This window comes from Enhydra lutris, unplaced genomic scaffold, assembly GCF_002288905.1.
Source record: "Enhydra lutris kenyoni isolate GAN:26980312 unplaced genomic scaffold, ASM228890v2 scaffoldscaffold53, whole genome shotgun sequence".
Taxonomy (NCBI): domain Eukaryota; kingdom Metazoa; phylum Chordata; class Mammalia; order Carnivora; family Mustelidae; genus Enhydra; species Enhydra lutris.
Window position 1 is genome coordinate 6,217,351 of NW_019154137.1, and position 20,819 is coordinate 6,238,169.

General features: G+C 37.5%; 1 protein-coding gene across 2 annotated transcripts in view; it reads right to left on the bottom strand.

The window, feature by feature from the left end:
* The window catches only part of LOC111157205 (THO complex 2), a 113,308-nt gene that overhangs the window by 57,751 nt on the left and 34,738 nt on the right, over positions 1 to 20,819 (bottom strand). For both annotated transcript variants that reach the window (XM_022518497.1, XM_022518496.1), the window contains exons 8-9: positions 11,070 to 11,236; positions 569 to 661 (exon numbers count right to left, since the gene is read on the bottom strand). In XM_022518497.1, coding sequence (XP_022374205.1) covers positions 569 to 661; positions 11,070 to 11,236 — 260 coding nt within the window. The remainder of the gene's footprint in view (positions 1 to 568; positions 662 to 11,069; positions 11,237 to 20,819) is intronic.

The window sequence follows — 20,819 nt, forward strand, 5'->3', positions numbered from 1 at the left end:
TAGCTTTTTCAAACTGACAGGCTAAACTGTTGCTAAACTGGAAGTCATCAATCACAATCACATATACACTCTTCCAAATCCTGGATCCAGCAACAAAAGCACAACAATGGTCATTTACTACCCAGTAAAAACATAAGAAAATCCATTAAAAAATATACAGAGTTCTCATTCATCTTAAATGCCTAAAATTAACATTTTGGGGAGAAGGAAAAAGTATCTAGGTAATCCCATATTTCTAATAATTTGCATGTAACAGAGAAGTCTAAAATCACATTGGTTAGAACTTGGCCTCCTCCCCATGAGATATACTTTGCTGACGATTAAGAACTTTAACTTCATATCCAACCTCAAACTCTGTAAGAGTGACAGAGGGTATTTCATTTCCATAGTTTGTCAAAGAATTAAATTCACTCACTTCATAACACATAACACAAAGCAATAATGCATTAGTGCTTCAAAAATTATAACTTGAGAGCCTGACCAACCTTGAAGTGCTATTTGGCTGCCTATTCCTCTTCCCACCCCTGGGATGGACAACCAAATATTCTTAGCCGCCCACTTGACTTACATGTACATAAAGATCATCTAAATCAATAAGATTAAACTGTAGAAGTACTGCAGCAACTCTGTATAAAGAAGAAGGAGTCTCTCCATTCGGTTCCTTGAAAAACAAAAAAAAGGTTTCTATTTAGTGCATAAAGTAAAACTAAAATCATGAACTTTACCTACCAATAATCAAGAACAATTTTATCAAATAACTAGATCAACAATAAGCTTCTTTGCTCTTTCTTTTCACACATGACATCTGAACTGAGGACAAAGATAATTAGGTCAATATCCCTTTTGACACTGGAACATTTTCTGATGAACACAAAGTACAAAAATGTACACATTTTACAGTGCATGCTAATATTTTTACAGTGCATGCTAATATTTCAACAAAATCTGAAAATCAAATAGAATAAGTGAGATTTTATACGGCATAATACTTAGTTTTGGGTTTTGTTTGTATGTGTATTTTCTTAACTTGCTTTTTCAAGTAGTTCTCAGTGTAAATGCAAACAACAATGACAGATTTGGAAGTGCTGCACTATCTATGTCTACTTTATAGTTTTCTCCTTATTCTTTTACTTCTTAGATTTTGTACTAAATATATCTGCTTATCAACTGATTTCCCCCTTCAAAACATGTGTCTATACATATTACATATGGATAAATCAACATCTTAAAATACAGAATGGCCAATTCCAGTGGACCCTTCACAGAAACAGAAGGATCTCTGAATGCTATCAAGAAGACTTCCCCTAATTTTTAAACTGCTTGGGGTCAGCTGAATGGAAGACTAAAGTCACGACAACTAGCAATTACTAAATGGCCAAATGCAAATAAAAAGCAAACAGTGGCAATATGTTATGTTCTGCTTCTACTCAACACTGAAAACAAGATCTTTGTAAGGTTCCCCACAATTGTGATAGGTGTTAAAGATGTAACACACGAAGCTAACCAAACTAATGGATATCCTATAAAGAAGGCATTGTTCACTGTATTTGTTAAGATAAGTTTAAGTCTTCCACTTCACAATAGTTTAAATAGCTATTCAGTATCAAAACATTTTCCCATAAAAACAAATGGTGGTCAGGGTCTCAGAGCAAACTCACAAAAGCTTACTATCTGACTTGAATCCACCAGGCACACTCTTATTATTCCCATTATCTCCATTTCAATGGGTTTACCACAAGAAGCCTGTGACTCCCAGGCCAATCAACTCCCATACTCTTCATATTGCTCTGCACAATCCCTGTTCTGTCCTAACACACCTTTCTGCACTCTTGAAAAAGTTCCATGGAATCCTCTGGAATTCATAAACCATCCTCAGCAAAACCCTTTATATATCCTGAACTTCTCCTCTAACTGTTCCCTTCATTTTCTTGCTCAAACAGAGGACTCCCTAGGAACACCACTCTCACTGTAACCCAGTCAAGTGGTGGCTCTTTTCCCCCCAACTCCTCACACTACTAGGCCTGAAGGTGGAGTATGAGTCATCTTTGCTTTTTATAGTTGTTTTCAGACTATTGTCCCACCACCCACCCCTAATGCCCACCCAGCTTTTAATTTCCAGCCGCTCCCTATCCCCCACTATTGCTAGGATCTAGTTTCATTCCATTGTAGTCAAAGAAGATATTTTGTAGGATTTCAATGTTTTAAATTTTTTGAGACGTTTTGTGGTCTAAGAGTCTATCCTGGAGAAATGTACCATTGCACACTTGAGAAGAATATGTAATGTGTTGCTAGCTAGATACTGTTCTATGTATGTCTGTTAAGTCTAATTGGTTTATAGGCTGTTCAAGACCTCTATTTCCTTTTGTCTAGTTGTTCTAACATTAATGAGAGTGGGGTATGGAAATGTCCAAAAATTATTGCAGAACTATTTCCCCATGCAATCCTGTTAGTGTATGCTTCATATAGTTTGAGGCTCTGTTTGGTGCAAATGTGTTTATAACTGTCTTATCTTCATGGGTTGACCCTTTTATCAATATATAATGTCCTTTTCTGTCTTAAATTTTTGTCTTAAAGTCTATTTTGTCTGATTTTAGAAGAGCCACCCTAGCTCTCTCATGGATACTATTTGCATAGGATTTTCCACTTTGAACATATTTCTATCTTTGGATCTAAAAGTAAGTTTCTTACAGGTAACATATAGTTGAATCATGTTTTATATATTCTGCCAGACCACCTTTTGATTACAAATTTTAATCTACATTTAAAGTAATACCTGACAAAGAAGGACTTCTGACACTTTTTTGTTTTCTATAGGTCTTATATTTTTTTTGTTCTTCATTTCTTCCATTACTGCCTTCTTTTTGTGTTTGTTTGTTTGTTTTCCTGTAGTGTAGCCTTTTGGTTGTTCCCTTCTTTCCTTTTCTGTTTTTAGTTATTTTCCTAGTGGTTACCCTGGGTATTGCAAGTGATTTTTTTTTTTTTTTTTTTTAAGATTTTTCTCTTTCTTTCTTTCTTTGTCAGAGAGAGCAAGTGCACAAGCAGGCAGAGTGGCAGGGAGAGGCGGAGAGAGAAGCAGGCTCCCCGCAGAGCAAGGAGCCCGATGCGGGACTCGATCCCAGGACCCCTGGGATCATGACCCAAGCCAAAGGCAGCAACTCAACCAACTGAGCCATCCAGGCATCCCGCAAGTGGTATTTTAAACATAATAATCTAGTTTGAACTAATACCAATTTAGCTTCAATAGTATACAAAAACTCTGGACCTATACACCTGAATCCCTCCCCCTTTTATATTGTTACATTGTTTACCAATTAGATTTATAATTAGTTTTATTAGTCTTTTAAGTCATGTAAGAGAAAAGGAGGAGGTACAAACCAAAAAAAATACAGTATTATTGGCTTTTAGATTTACCCATATAGTTACCTTTACCAGTGTTCTTTATTTCTTCATATGGCTTCAAGTTATTATCTAGTGTCCTTTTATTTCAGCCTGAAAGACTTTCTTTAGCATTTCTTGTTAGGCAAGTCTACCAGAAATGAATTCCCCCAACTTTTGTTTATCTTGAAATGCCATGAACTCCCATTTTTGAAGGATAGTTTTACTGGATACAGATTCTTTACTGGCAGTTTTATTCCTTCAGCAGTTTATATGTGCCATCCCACTGCCTTCTGAAGAGAAATCACCTGTTAATCTTATTGAGGATCTTTTATATGCAATGGGTCACGTCTGTTTTGCTGCTTTCAAAATTTTCCTTGTCTTTGGTTTTCAACAATATGAGTATAATATTCTTGGTGTGACTCTCTTTGAGCTTATCCACTGTTTATGGAGCTTCTTAGATGTATAGATTCATATCTTTCATCAAATTTGGGAAGTTTTCAACCTTCTTTTTTTCGAACATACTTCTGTCCCTTTCTCCTCTGCTTCTAGGAGTCCAATGTACATATTGGTATTGGATAGTGTCCTATAGTCTCTCAGACTTTGTCATTTTTCTTCATTCGTTTCTCTTTCTGCTCCTCATACTGGACAATCTCAATTGGCTCATCATATTGGCTGATCGTTTCTTCAGCCTTCTCAAATCTGTTGGTGTAACCCTCTAGCGAATTTTTCATTTCAGTTATCATACTTTTTGACTCCAGAATGTCTGGTTCCTTTTTTTTTAATAACTTCTATTCTTTTTTTTATATTCTGTCTAGTCTCCTTTAGCTCTTTGCCCATGGTTTCTTATACAGATCATAAACATATTTAGAACTGGTGATTTAAATTATCTACTAAGTCCATCACCTGGACTTGCTCAGGGATAGTTTCTATTTTTTTTCTTGTGAATGAGTCATACTTTGTTTCATTGCATACCTCACTATCACTTGTTGAAAACTGGGTATTTTGAATATCATGTGGCACTCTGAAAATCAAATTCTGCCCCATTTGGGGGTTTGTTGATGCTTATTGTGGGTTATTATTGTTTGCTTGTTTAGTGATATTTTATAAAGTCTGTATTATTGTCATGTTAGCCACTGAAATCTGTGTTCTGTCACTGTAGTGGCTAGCTAATGTTTTGAGTTTTCTTAAAGGCCTGAAGCCAAAAAAAAAGAAGAAAAAGGAAAAAAAAACACTCTCCCAGTGTTTGCATACTAGGCATGCCTCAACACTTGGCCAGGTCATTCACAATTCCATCTTAGTCTTCACTTCCTGCTTGTGCAGAGCCTGAAGGCCAGCCAGAGGAAAAAGCCTAAGATCTTCTCAGTCCTTTCCTGAGTTAAGTATCCAGTTCTGGGCATAAGCAGGCCTTTTGTTCCAATTCCCTGGTACATGTTATTCCCCTGTATTAACTCCTTATCCATCTTCTCTCTTCCCAGGCTTTCAGTCTTTCTATTGCTCATCTAACCATTATCTCTTGCTCTAGGCTGCTAAAGCCAATAGTTGTGCCTTTAAATCCTTTTGGCAAAAGCCACCCCAGATCTGGAGATGCTCCTAGTAAGGCAAATCAAAAACAGGCCCTTGCACAAGTCCCTAAGGGAACAGCCAGAGAGGTTGCAACCCACAATTCTTTATGTCCTCTGGCATTAGCAATCTACACTAGGAGCGCAGGCTTCTATCTTCATAGCCATCATCGATCTGGGCATAAGGGATAGTAAGCAGGCAATTTATAACATCACAGTGCTCTCTTCCCCAAAGCAGCAGCTTCTTTCTTCACCCAGCCTTTCCTTGATTGTTGTACGTTTTTTACTAAATTCCAGAGTTCTGTAAAAGTTGATTGACAGTTTTTTGCCAGTTCATTAGTTGCTTTTATGGAAGGACAGTGCTCTGGGGGTTCCCTACTCTGCCATTCTCAGTCATGTCCTACTATTGCCATTTATAGACTCCTGGGTCACTGCCCATCATGTAGAAATGATCTTATAGCTTCTGATTCACTGTCACTGTGTCCAACTCTATTCCTTTCTTAATTTTTGGAGATTTTCATATACACCTAAGTGATATTTCCATCATGCTGGCTTCTTGGCTCCTAGAACTCATCTCTTCCAAAGATCTTCTCCTCTACCCCATCTCAGCCATTCACTCCATTTCCTAAACTTTAATATTACCAATACCTACAACCCCTCCAAAATGTTTATTTCATGTATCTACCTTCACAGAGATCCTTAATCCTGCTGGACAGTCATACTCTTTCTCTCATTCATTCTCCTACTCTCCGACATAACTATTTCCTACCTTCTTTCCTAACCTCTCCTAACCTCCAATACCTCCTCTCTCAGCTGATGACCTTATTTTCTATTTCAGCAAGGAAACTGGAGTAATCAACAAAATTTCTACAAACTCTCACCCTCACATCCATCCACCTACCAACAGCTGTACCTACATTTGCTGCTACCTTTTCAATTATTATTCTAGATGAACTCTCTATGCTCCCATTTAAAGTCATTCCATCCACTTAAGTCATAAACTCCATCCTCTCTATCCAAGAACATTACTCCAATAACTCTCTCCTCTCTCTCATACATCACCAGTTTTGTGCTTTTCTACTCAATCATTCCCATGAACATATAAATGTGTTCTCTCTTCCATTTTCAAAAAATAATCTCTCTTGAGCTCACTTCCCCTGGCAGCTACCTTTGTGTCTCTTTGTAACAACCGCTATAGAGTTGTCTACTCTATCTCCAGTTTATTCTCCCCATTCTCTTAACACCACCCCAACTTTACGAAAATGGCTAGTTTTGCCCTCCCTGATGATAAATCCAAAGACCAAATATTAGTCCTCATCTTAAATGACCTATCAGAGGCATTTAACAAAGTTCATCATTCCTTCTTCCATTTAGCTTCCAAGATGCTACATCTTCTTTATTGTCCTCTTACCTTATGCATTACTTCTGTATCTCCTTTGCTGATTCCTCCTCTTCTCCAGGCCTTTAACATTGGAATGCCAAGGCTCAGCCCCTGGTTCTCTTCTCTTGTCTCTCTAGACCCAACTCTTGGTGATTTCATTTAGCATCACAACTTTAAATATCATCTACATGCTTCTGACATCTACATTTCTATTTCTAACCCAGTCCTTTCTCTTGAATACCAGATCTATACATCCAATTATTTACTCAACATCTCACTTGGATATCTAAGACATCTCAAACTTAAAATATGCAAAACTGGAATTCCTGACTCCTACCCACAGTACACCAAACCCATTTCACTTGAAATTTACTCTATCTCATTTGATAATAACACCATCCTTTTAGCTGCTCAGTACCAAAAAAAAAAAAAAAAAGGTTAGAAATAGCCCCAACTCTACTCTCTCACATTCTGTATCTAATCAATCAACGAATACGATTGGCTCCACCTTCAGAATATATTCAGAAGCTCATCAAGTTCTACTGCTACCTTAACCACATTGATTCTTTGATAACCTAAGTCAAAATACACATATACACAATGCCTTCCATCTCTCTTTTCTCTCTCTCTCTCATACACACATACTGCCATGTCACCATTAGAGGCAGCTACTAAGGTCTGATCCAAAAACATTGGTCTCCTTGTTGTTTTCCAACACATCAGGCATGCTCACACCTTAAGGCCTTTGCGTTGGCTGTTCTCTTTGCCTAGGGCCTCTTCCCCAGATATCTGCAGAGTTTAAACCTCACATCTTCATTTCATTGCTTAAATTTATCTTTTCAATGAGGTATACTCTCACTATTCCATGTAAAATTGCAACCTACTTCTCTAGCACTCCCATTCTTCCTTACCCTGCTCTACATTTTTTTTTTGCCCCATCTCACTGATCACCTCCTAATATACCATATAATTTACCTCAAATATAAGCATCACAAAGGCAAGAATTTCTATTTGTTTACAGATGTAGCCCCAGCATCCAGAACATTACCTGGCACATAAGAAGTACTTGATCAATACTTTTTTTCTTCAAATATTTTTTTAAGTAATCTCTATACCCAAAGCAGGGCTCAAACTCACTTGAGATCAAGAGTTTCATGCTCCACCAACTCAGCGAGCCAGGTGCCCCACTGATCAGTATTTTTTTTTCCCCAAAAGCAGGCTCCATGCCCAGCATGGTGCACAGTGCAGGGCTTGAACTCATGACCCTGAGATCAAGATCTGAGCTGAGATCAAGAGTTGGATGCTTAACTGACTGATCCACCCAGGTGCCCCCGATTATTATCTCTTAAGTGAGTGAACTTAAGTTATAATAATACCTAGCCACAATACCACTATTACTACTATAGTCATGTTCTGAATCCAGAAATCAAGGGGCTATGATATGGGTAAGAGTCATCATCTCCTTTCTCTTTCCTGTGGCAAGACAACTCTAGCCTTTTGGTACCCTGACACATTCTAGTACTCCTTTCTTTCTGTCCTTTGTCCTAATCCTCATGCTGTCCCTAAGCCCTCTATTACAGCCATCCCTGTTAAGGAAATCAAGCAGATGCACCTGACAAATTTTCCAAAGTCTGCTTTCAAACTGCTTACATCCCCTGCCACTCTTCCAAGTCAAAACATCCAGTATAGCCGATCCCAGGTTGAAAATAGGATAAAATCACTCTCACTGACTTCATGGCATAAATAATCAGCTTTGCCTAGAAATCCTAGCATTAAGGAAAAAAAAAAAGAAGCCTGTTTATCCAAATAATTCCCAACCGGTGAAAATCTGAGTTGTGGGCAAGTGGAATGAACATTTTCAGAAAGTGATGAAAAGAGGGAAGGGTAGAGTAAGGCAAGGGACCAATACACAAGGGTGACAACATATGCCTAGGAGCCAATTCCCAGGCTTATGTGCCCTAAGCAGTTCATTTTCATGGTTGTCCTCACTTAACCTCTCAGACCACAAATTACTGAAAATCTCTGACATTTCTTCCTCTACCCTCAGTGGTCCTTAAGACTACAGCTTTGTATAAGATAGTTCAGGCAACAGAAACAAAGGAATGGTGTTACATAGAGCAATATGAGGGTTACTCTTTCCGATAATAGGTTATTTCTAAATCAAATGTTTCTTGACTGGGTATTTCTTATATAAGAAAAGGGCCAATCATCTATTGAAAAAAAGGATTATTCCAACACTGTCAAACCCACAGGGATATTTTAATTCGGCTCAAAAGTGTTACCATTATGAGGAATATTTTCATATAAAAATTTTTAAATTCTGAAACTTTCAACTAATAAAGCTTGTTGTTATGCAGTAGGTCAGCATTATTCACTGTAATATGCTCAGAAACCTACAGTCTCCAAAGCCGTATCCTATATTCTAATTAATTAAGCCCAAGTTAAATTTCAGCCACCTTGTCACTTTAGCAGTTGGCTTCATGTTCTCAAACCCAAAGCAATCATGGTACCTCCTAAGATGTGATAAATATTTCAACTTCTGTTTCCTTGTACTAAGAGCAGACTCCCCGACTGTTGGTAGGAACAGGGAAAGCTGCCATGACTAATGTTTGAACAAAGATTAAGTACTCTTGCCTGAAAACCCTGCCATATGTCTTGTTTGGTATCAAAATGCTACATGGAGTTCTGATCTGATTTCTCTTCTGGAAAGTCCCAGAAAATGGAAAATAAAAGATAAGCAGAGGCAGTAGGTGGTATTACTTGAGAATCCTAAAAGAAATTGTCTTAATATCCTGAATTTGAGCTCCAAGGACAGGAAAAGACCTTCTTTACCAAAGTATACTCAGTGCCTAGCAAAGCAACAGTGTATCATAAATATTCCATAAATGAGTATTTCTTTTTTTAAAAGATTTTATTTATTTATTTGCAGAGAGAGACACAGCAAGAAGGGGGAGTGGGAGAGGGAGAAGCAGGCCTCCCGCTGAGCAGGGAGCCCAATGTGGGGCTCAATCCCAGAACCCTGGGATCATAACTCTAGCTGAAGGCAGACACCCAATGACTGAACCACCCAGGTGCCCCCATAAATGATTATTTCTTGACTAAGTATCCCAGACAGGTAGACAAATCAGGAATGCTCTACCAAAAGGACAATAGAGGCCTTATTACATTAAAATCCTCCATGCTATCATGAAAGTTATCTTCCTAAAAACACAGATCACTCATTTACAATTAGTGAGCATTTACTATAGGCTAAATTAATTCAGAGAAACTGGTAAAATATAGACCCCACCCTAACTGGCTCACAATCTGGCAAAGGACACAGATATAGTTTATGCTACTATAACCTGGTAAGTGCTATAAGTCTGTGTCAAGTTTTATAAGAACAGAGATTAAGTGCCAAAAGTCTGTGTCAAGTTTTCTGAGAATAGAGATTAAGAAATAACTAATTCCACATAGGTGAAGTGCCAGCAAGACTTTACAGAGCAAGTAGAACTTGATCTTAAAGAATAAATAGGAGTCCTTGGGGCGCCTGGGTGGCTCAGTGGGTTAAAGCCTCTGCCTTCAGCTCAGGTCATGATCCCAGGGTTCTGGGATCGAGTCCCGCATCAGGCTCTCTGCTCGGTGGGGAGCCTGCTTCCTCCTCTCTCTCTGCCTGCTTCTCTGCCTACTTGTGATCTCTGTCTGACAAATAAATAAATAAAATCTTTAAAATAAATAAATAAATAAATAGGAGTCCTTGAGATGAAGAAAAGACAGGTGAGAGGGTTGAGTAAGAAGAGTTTTCTAGTTATAAGGAACTGCATATAAATAAAGGTCTATATATACCAGTGTCTATACCTAACTTTAGGAAATGGCTAGTAATTTCATATGACTAGAATATTAGATCTGAGGGGGGAAACCCAGTAAAGATGAGGCTGGAAAGAAAGAATGGGGATAGACTGTGAAGAGCCTTTTCTGCCACATTTAGAAGTTTGAATTTTATCCTGCAAAGGTTTTTAGAGCAGTGTGTCAATTCGATCTCTTTTAGAATATAAGAGAAGTAATAATATGAAAGATAGACTGAAAGAGAAATCATCAGAAGCACAGACTTGCTAGATAACTACTACAGTGATTTAAGTGAAAAATAATGTAAAATACATCTCAAGAGTTTATCCACGTCCTTAAAAAAATTCCCATAGTCATTGCCTGTATAATAAAATTCTAATTCAACACGGTATTTAAGGCCCTTGACAATCTAAAGTGTGCCCACCTTTCCAACTTCACTTCCTGTTCTTTCCTTTCCCTCTGTCTTACAATCCAGCCACACCAGACTATGTACCATTTCTTCAATCGGTTAAATACATTCATACTGCCATGTCTTCACTCATGCTATTTGTTGTTGCTAAACAGACAATTCTCAACAAGCTCCTACTCATCCTTCAAGGACTGAGTTAAAAAAGAGTTGTATCTATAAAGTTTTCTCTGATTCCATCTCTCCCAAAGCAAAAATTTATTATGCCTTGCTCTAGGCTTTCACATCATATCATTCATACTACTAATACAGTACTTATCATACAGCATTGTTAGCTATCCATTTATCTACCTGCTTTGCTAGAATGGATGAGCTGAAACCAATCATTTACAAATAAAATTCAAATTAAGTTATAAATATAAAACCATGTGATTTATCAATGTCTGTATATATATACATATATATGTATACACATACACACACAGACACACACACACACACACACATATTTTTTTTTTACCTGGTAAAACTTGAATTTGAACCCAAGAATATGACACAGTGTTTGCGGTTCACACATACTCATGTAAGATTCTAATAAAGATATAAAGAAGTCATCATGTTCTGGCCTGCATTCAAACACTTCTAAAATGACATCCAAAACTCTATTGGGATCCAGATTAAAGCATCCTGCAACAGATGAGATATACATAAATTCAAAAATGATTATATATCATTTTTTAATTGAATCATTAATTTTCAGGGACAACTTATATAACAAGATAGAAATATTTTTAAAAACAACTTCTTTTACAAGTTTGCTTTCCCTGCATCAGAGGATAATCTTTATAATGTTCAAGATGATCAAGTCCACTCCCCACATTTTACAGATGAGAAATGTGACTTGCCCAGGATTACAAAGTAGGTTAATAACAGTACTGGGGCTGGAGCCCAGGACCTGCAACACACAGTCAAGTAAACTTTTCTATGCAACACTGTCTCAGGTCTTAATTACTCAGGCTAATTAAAGAGATCCACATTTTTAATTCTCAGGAAAATATGACAATCAAACAATCCATTTACAAGTTAGGCAACTAAAGGGTTTTCTTTAATGTTTTAAGAAGCATTTGGAATGTCGGTAAACAGTTAAAAGTTCAGGTTCATAAAAGCAGAACATCATTTTTAGAATCATTTCTTAGTTTTTCTTATATATACAACAAAACTATAAAATATAACTGCACCACTGATTTGTATCTGTCGTTTTTGGCAGCATTCTAAAGAGAAAACAAGTATACTACTGATACTGAAGAGATGAAAGAACACCAAGGAGCTGGGGACATAACCAAAGAGTGTAGATAATACAAGCAAAGAGAGGAGGAAAACAATCCAGGCAGAGCCAGAAAAGAAAACAAAAACAGCACTGAATAGGTCCCGATGGCTACTTACCCTTGCTAATCTCTTGGAGTAAGCTCAAAAGGGCCAATGGACACAGATTTAATAGACATTCCTATCAGCCACCCTATTCTTTTTTTTTTAATTTTTTTAAGGTTTTATTTATTAGAGAGAGAACACAAGCATAGGGAGCAGCAGGCAGAGGGAGAAGCAGCTCTCCACTGAGCAAGGAGCCTGATGTGGGACTTGGTCCCAGGACCCTGGGATCATAACCCAAGCCAAAGGCAGACACTTAACCAACTGAACCACTCAGGTGTCCCAGCCACCCTATTCTTAATACATTATTAATTCCATTTGCATCCAGCTTCACCTGTTACCATAATTGTATTATAGTGCAGTCCTATCATATGTGCATTTAATTTATGAGAATGCAACCATTTGCACACAACAAAAAAAGGCGAAATAAATTTAAACAATACAGAAGTTCCACCCACCATTCCTCTCAATAAAATGTATGCTTATAACCCTGAGCACAAAATTATCAAGCTGCTGTCCCCTCGGTTTTTATCAACTCCCATATGCCTTTGCACATCAACCTGAATGGAACTCTATTTTAAATTACATATTTTTCATTAAACATAGTGCCTCCATGCAAGCTAACCACCTATTGGGGCAAACAAATAGTCATTTCTTCTAATGCTGGAGGAAGAAAAAACAACTGTGTTAAACTTAAATGTTAGTTCTGAATACTGTATTTTATAGATGACCTAAAGAGATTTTTCAAAGAAATTTCTTATATAACCTATTATAAGAGATTTCCAGAGTTACTTCTATTAACTCTACACTTAGTTACACTGAATGCTATAAACTAATAAACTAATATTCTTAACAATCACTTGGAAAACCAAACTCTCCAAATGTAAGGAGTATTTCTTGCCTCTTTTTATGAAATCCAAAGTTAAGAATACATTTTCTTTTATTTCTCATACTGAAGGGAAAAAAGACTAACACAGTAATGATGTCTTACTGAAAAGAGTTCCAAATTTTCACATATTCTCCAACGAATTATTTACCTAAAGTTCTGAGAAGAAAACTTCTAAATATTTTCATCTCTCTCTATACCCCCAAAAAGTATGGCCTATGAATGTAGAAGTGACTCCAAAATAGCAAATGGATTTTTTTAAAGATTTATTTATGAGAGAGAGAGAGAAAGCATGGAGCGGGAGGGTCAGAGGGAGAAGCAAACTCCCTGCTGAGCAGGGAGCCCAATCCCGGGACTCCAGGATCATGACCTTAGCCAAAGGTAGTCAGTCGCTTAACCAACTGAGTCACCCAGGCAACCCCCTGCAAATGGAATTTTTAAAGGCTGCTGGTGGAAATATAAAATGTCAAATGGCACTACTTTGTAAAACTGGCAATTTCCTTAAAAATTCAACTTATAACTATGTTTATATGACCCAGCCATTTCATTCCTAAGTATTTTTTTATTCCTAAGTATTTACCCAAGAGAAATGTCTATGTTCATACAAAGACTTGTACAAATGTCTTTATTAAACAACTTTCTTTATAATAGTACACACTCAAATGTCTACCAGTATGTAAATGGATAAACTGTATTACACTGTAACTGTAGTATATACAGTAGACTATTACTCAGAAATAACAAGGAAAGAACTAATAATACAAGCAAAAACATGGATGAATCACAAAATAATTATGCTGAATGAAAAAAGCCAGACCAAAAAAGAATAGTCATTATATGATTCCATTTATAAAAGAATTCTAAAAAATGGGAACTAATCTATAGTGACAGAAAACAGACCAGTGGTTGCCTGGAGAGGGGGAAACAGAGTGAAGGAAGATAAAATGCAAAGGGGCAAGAAGAAATTTAGGGCAAGGGGACAATGGTAAATGTGCATTATCTAGATTGTGGTGATGTTTTCACAGATGCATACATAACTCAAACTATACACTTGAAATATACAGTTTATTTATGTCAAGTATGCCTCAATAAAACTGAAAAAATACCTCCAAATTCTCCAGCCTTGTAACTGCTCTCCTAATTTATTAAATATAAAAATCCAATCACCAAATAAAAATACTCTATCAGAGATGACAAAAGATCCATTAAATATAATTTTGAAAAAATTGCTGGTTTCTAATTACCCATCAAGCTACAACTAGAACAACATGTTATGGGAATGCTGTGCTTCATTCACATTGTTTTAAAGTTTCTTTTCTTTTCTTTTCAAGATTTTATTATTTATGAGAGAGAGTGTGTGTGTGAAAGAGAAAGAGCACGAGCAGGGTGAGGGGTAGAGCAGGGGAGCCTGATGCAGGACTTGATGCCAGGACTTCAGGATCATGACCTGAGCCAAAGGCCGATGCTTAACCAACTGAGCCACCCAGGCACTCCTAAAACTTATATTTTCAATGTGCTACAGTGCGAACCACCTCCATTATGCTTTTTTTTTTAACAGTATTACTGCAACAAGGCTATTCTATCAGTGATCTGTACTGTCAACTACCAGTTTCTTTCTAGGTGCAATTTAAGGCAGTAATCTAAAAGAGAAGATATGTACTTTTTTTTAAAGATTTTATTTATTTGTCAGAGAGATAGAGCACAGGCAGGCAGAGTGGCAGGCAGAGGCAGAGGGAGAAGCAGGCTCCCTGTGGAGCAAGGAGCCCGATGTGGGACTCAATCCCAGAACGCTGGGATCATGACCTGAGCCGAAGACAGCCGCTTAACCAACTGAGCCACCCAGGCATCCTGAAGATATGTACTTTTATTTATAACAAATATCAACCTTTGCATCTTTCACAACAGAAAAACTGGCTTATAATATTCTATTGAGTGTCTCAAGTTTAGCACAACCAACTAGAATGACCTTTGCTCCATAAGGTGGAAAAAGTAACCAAACCATAGATTCAGAAAATGATTTTTAAAACCTTAAAGATCTGCTAGGTAACAGTTAAACTATTTCATACAGAATAAGGCTGTAGAAACAACCAGTAAGCTTGGAATTTCCAAAAAAATTTTTTTTCTAATGGCAGCTATGGCAGAACATAGGCACTCTTGTGCTCAACCATCTTTCGTCTAGCCCAAACATCAATAGTCATGTGATCTTGAAAGAGATCATAAGCCAAGTTCCCTACCTCTATCACCAGCTACATTAGAGATATATACACACATATAATGCCTTTATGTCTTCTGAGGAACAAACAGGGAACCATACTTGAAGGAAACAAGTGGAAAAATAAAAAAGTGGCAGAGCTGTAATGGCCATGGATGCATTTAAATAACTTAAATTATAATTAATAAATTTATATATATTTAATAATTTATTTAAATAATATATTTAAATAAATATATTTTTAAATAATATATTTAAATAATTGAAATTTCATTTAAATAAACATTAAATAACCACCTGATATGTGCCAGGTGCTTGTGATATGAAGATTAATAAAATGCCTAAAAGAGAGTTTACACCTTTTGGATGACACGTCTTTTTAGAAATGCGTTGAAAAAGTGAAGTTCTCCCAAAGATAGACAAGATGACAACAGTCATTATTAAAGCAAGTGATTGCAACTAGAGGCAAAAAAAAATAATACTGATTAAACTGACAATGGCTGTTGGAGGAATATGATGTGCCAAATGGAGAGTCCTAACAGAAAAAAAAATCCCAAGGTAATATTGTAAACATGCCTGGGAGAGATGTTCAACCTGTACACTTCAGACAAGGAAAGAGAGTAGCTTCAAACACCACGTTCCAGACAGAAAGGACCTTATGAGACATAGAAAAACCATGTTTTAAACAAAAGGATATAATCTGGCATCTAGAATTACTTTAGAAACAGGCTAGGCTGTAATCTGAATGCTTCTGCCCCTCCTACCAAAAATTCTTTTATGGAAATTCTAATCCCCAATGTGATATTTCAGAAGTGGGGCCTTTGAGAGGTGATTAGGTCACAAGAGCAGAGCCCTCATGAATGAGATTAATGTGCTTAAAAAAGAGCTCCCCTGCCCCTTCTACCATGTGAGGATACAGCAAGAAGTCAGAAGTCTGAAACCTAGAAGAGGCCTTCACCAAGAACCCAACCATGCTGGCACCTAGATTTTGGGATTTCCAGCCTCGAGAACTGTGAGAGATACATTTCTGTCGTTTATAAGCTACCCAGTCTGTGGTAACTTATTATAGCAGTCCAAATGGACTAAAACAGGCTAATAAAAACCTATGTTAGGTTACACCTAATAAATAGTATTTGCAAAGAACTGTGCATCTCAAGGAAAGAACCAGAAAACAAAGATGCAGAGAAATGCACCTAACAAAATAAATGTATAATTGTAAGAAAAAAAAATCTATGTTTGAAAACACCAATTGCTGTCTTCTTTTTCATAGCAGAAAAAAACTTCTTCATAACTAGTATACAGTAAAGAAACTTCAATAAAGCAAAAATGCAAAGGAGGTAGTCAACTGGCTTCCCTTTTCAAGAGAGAGCAGAGAGCTGACACAAAGATAAGATGCTTCTAGGCTGGATGGCCCTTACATCCAGATTGGTCCTTAGTGTATCTAAGTACACTCAAGGTAACTTAGTCAAAATGGTTAAATGTCCCATAATATGCCCAAGAATCATTCGGTCTGGGGTCTTTTTTTTTGTTTTTAATGTTTCTCAGGTTACTTGCCAAGTGACCAAGAGGACTTGTGAGACTGAAGGTACAGAGGTCCTAACCATACCTTTCCCTACCCCTAGCCAAATCTACAACCTTGGATACCAGGCAACAAATCAAGATCCTGAGGTTTGGTGAACAGGCCTCTGGTTCTGGGTGAGTAGGACAGGTTTAGAGCCTAGGCCAAAAAGATCTTGGACCACTAAGCCCAAAACCAGGAAGAACCATTTCCACTCCCTAAAACTCAAGTTAGCTAGCTCCGTGACTAATTCTTTTGATTTAGAGTAGAAACCAGCAAAGTGTGGCCTGTGGGTCAAATCCATTCAGTTTCCATAAATAAAGATATACTAGAACACACTTATTTACATACTATCTATGGTTACTTTCAAACTACATCAGCAGAGTTGAGTAGTTGCAACAGAAACCTTATGGCCCACAAAGCAAGCAAATATTTACTACCTCACCCTTTAGAGAAAAAATGTGCTGACTCCTAATTTAAAAGAAAGAAAAGGAATGCCTATTATTTTTTTTGAAGGGCATTCAGAAGAGTAGAGTTATAGTTTAGCTCAACAATCAAAGGTGTCCATCTCTGCTATCTTTTCTTGAATTTCTAAAAGATGACTTTTGCCATCTTGATGCAGGGTTCATCTTTGAGTGGGGTTTATGATTTGGTAGCTAAAGAGCCTACTAATCACTATCCATTCCCATTTAATAAGTTTTCCAAATTTACTGTCAAACTTGAGATCATAACCACCATGCAGACTCATAATGGTTCTCCTTCTTTGCTGACTCATGCAGAAAACAGTCCCTATCTGACAGGATATAAACCTTGTTTATTATATTTAGGATATAAACATTTTGATGTGCCAGAATCTTTTAGGGAGCAAATGACTAGCTTTTAATTAAAGATGATAAATAAGGATTTCTCCTGACCAGACCAAGTGCCCTGAAATATAAGTGCATTTATTTATTTATTTTCCAAAGATTCCACTCATTCACTTGACAGAGAGAGATCACAAGCAGGCAGAGAGGCAGGCAGAGAGAGAGTGGAGGAAGCAGGCTCCTCACCCAGCAGAGAGCCCAACTCGGGACTCAATCCCAGGACCCGGAGATCATGACCTGAGTCCAAGGCAGAGGCCCAACCCACGGAACCACCCAGGTGCCCCTGTAAGTGCATTTAAATGCAGACCTCCCAAACCAGGTATCAGTTCTGTCAATGGCTAGTAAAGGACATCAGACCTGAGATAGCTTTGTATGAGGTATTATGTCCAGACTACTCCTACAGAGAAAACGATGGGAATAAACAAGGGGAAACTCTTCCAAAGATGCTATGAAAATAAGATGCTGCGTCAGTGAACTGCTCTGGCCAGATAAGACAAGGCCTGCGTGGAGTCTGCATTGAGGGGAATTCCCATAAATTTTAACACTGAGAGAGTACTCATTGGAATTGGAGTCTTAATCTCAATTTTCATGTCAGTGAAAAATTCCTTTCTCAGACAATGGGGGAGAGGACAGAAGCAAGCCAGAGAGAAACAAACACTGAGTCAGGGAGATGAGCTTACTAAAATCTTCCATGTCAAGGGAAAGAAGCTAAGAATCACCATAAATTCTGTAAGAAAGAATTTTCATTCATTTTGTCAACAAGTACTTATTTGGCACCTACATACCAGGCACTGAACTTAGAGGTCTAAACAAAACAAAATCCACTATTTCTGTGAAGCTTACATTCCAAGGGGGGTAGAGAATAAACTGCATTTCATGTTTATGGTGGTAAGTGCTCTGAAGAAAACACAGTGAATGAAAGGGAATGCTGAGGGGGATGGCCAGGGAAGGCTATACTGAGGAGGTTACATGTGAGTACTTCTGGCCTAGTGTGCTTGGGAGTTCACTTGATAGCCTAGAATAGGGGTTTAGCCCAAGAAATCCAATTCTTTATATTCACAGAATATCCAAGTACATCATGAGCTTGCAGTTGTGACTATCATATTGTTCTTCAGAGACAGTAATGTAACCTGTTCTGTAGGAGAGCCACGTTCAAGATAAGTAGTGTGTCCTTCCCAGTTAGATTAAAGCATAACTTCAAGAAAATCTCTTTGAAATGTTCCTAACATAACAAAGGACTAAAATTAGAAGAAACAAGGACAGACAAGAAATGTCAACAAATACATAAAATAGAAACAAAAACAAAAACAAGTGCAGAGTTTACATAGCATAAAATTTTTTTTAATTTTTTTTAAAGATTTATTTATTTGAGAGAAAGAGAGAGAAGGAGCAGTGTGGAGGGACATGGGGCGGGGGCGGGGAGGGAGGGACAGAGGGAGAGAGAGAGAAGCAGACTCTCTGATGAGCAGGAAGCCCAATGGAGATCATGACCTGAGCCAAAGGCAGACACTCAACCACTCAACTGATTGAGCCACACAGGCACCCCAGCATAAAATTCTTACGGGAGAAATATCTTAAAAGAGTACATGACAGGATGTAAGAAAAGACAAACCTTAGGAAAGCAATATTGCCAAGCAAGCATCTCAAGCTAGATCAAATGCTGCAGGAAAAATGTAGAGCCGACCCTGAAAAGAACAGAAAGGAAACCCTACAGGAGGCTTTTTAAAAATAGGTCACTGCCACAAAGTTAAGCAAGAGCCCTGAAGCCCATGGGCTACCAGTCTTGGTGGTCAACTGACAATAGGAGGAAGTAGCAAAGAGAGTAAATCAGCTGCCAGAACTAGACTCACTTCAAAGGGGAGGGGAGGGGTGGAATAGGTGATGGGGATAAAGGAGTACACCTGTGAGCACTGGGTGTGGCATGAAAGTGTTGAACCACAATATCATATACCTAATATTACACTTACACTGTGTTAACTGCAATTTAAATAGAAACTTTTAAAAAGGATAAATTTAAAGTAAAGGCTCCTTACCTGCTATACCTGCTGATCACCAAAACCTAAGCTAAAAACAAAGGTAACTGTAGTAAATCTAGTTTAATCCGGGTTGCAATACACAGGAATGGAGCAAGGGAATGAGGATTGGAACACTTCCTCTCTCTTTCTTAGTCAAACATAAATTTCCAAAAGTGAAGAAAAAACTGGGAAGTGGAGCATAAGCATCCTCTAAAATATAACCAGTAAAGCAGGGAACATGACTTCTACAACAGGTCTCAAAATCTAAGACATCTTTGTGTTGTGAAATCTTCCCTAAGATAGCACAACACCTAACAAATAATAGCAAAAACTCTTTCCATTCTGAAAAATCAGGATTACACTACTTTTCTACCATTCATTCCTCCTTTCTACAGAAGCCAACTATTTCCTTCAAATGCTCAACACAAATAAAAAGAATAAAGCTGAAGAAACTTCCCTATCTTTTACAACATCTGTTGCACTTATTTTAACAGGTTGTTGTAAAGATAAAATAAGGTATGCATCAAAGTCCCTTGTAAAGGTATTTTTTAAATCAAGCTCAAAAAGAGTTTTGAGAGTATGATAAAGATTTTATTAAAGTTTCACATTTGCTTATTTTGATAGAAATACCAGAGAGAACAGAAATGTATAAAAAGACCCAGCACGGGGCGCCTGGATGGCTCAGTGGGTTAAGCCTCTGCCTTCGGCTCAGGTCATGATCTCAGGATCCTGGGATCGAGCCCCGCATTGGGCTTTCTGTTCAGCAGGGAGCCTGCTTCCCTCTCTCTCTCTGCCTGCCTCTCTGCCTACTGTGATCTCTGTCTGTCAAATAAATAAATAAAATCTTTTAAAGAAATAAATTAATTAATTTTTAAAAAAACACCCAGCAGGAGAAGAGAAATAACAAAGATCAGAGCAGAAATCGATGAAATAGAAACCAAAAGAACAGCAGAAAAGATTAATGAAAGGAGGAGCTGGTGCTCTGAAAGAATTAGTAAGACTGATAAACCCCTGGCCAGACTTATTAAAAAGAAAAGAGAAAGGACCCAAATAAATAAAATCATGAATGAAAGTGGAGAGATCACAACTAACACTGAAGAAATATAAATAATTATAAGAACATATTATGAGCAACTATATGCCAACAAATTAGACAATATGGAAGAAATGGATACATTCCTAGAAATGTATAAAATACCGAAACTGAACCACAAAGAAACAGAAAACCTGAACAGATCCATAACCAGCAAGGAAATAAAGCCATAATAAAGAATCTTCCAACAACAGCCCAGGGCCAGATGGCTTCCCAGG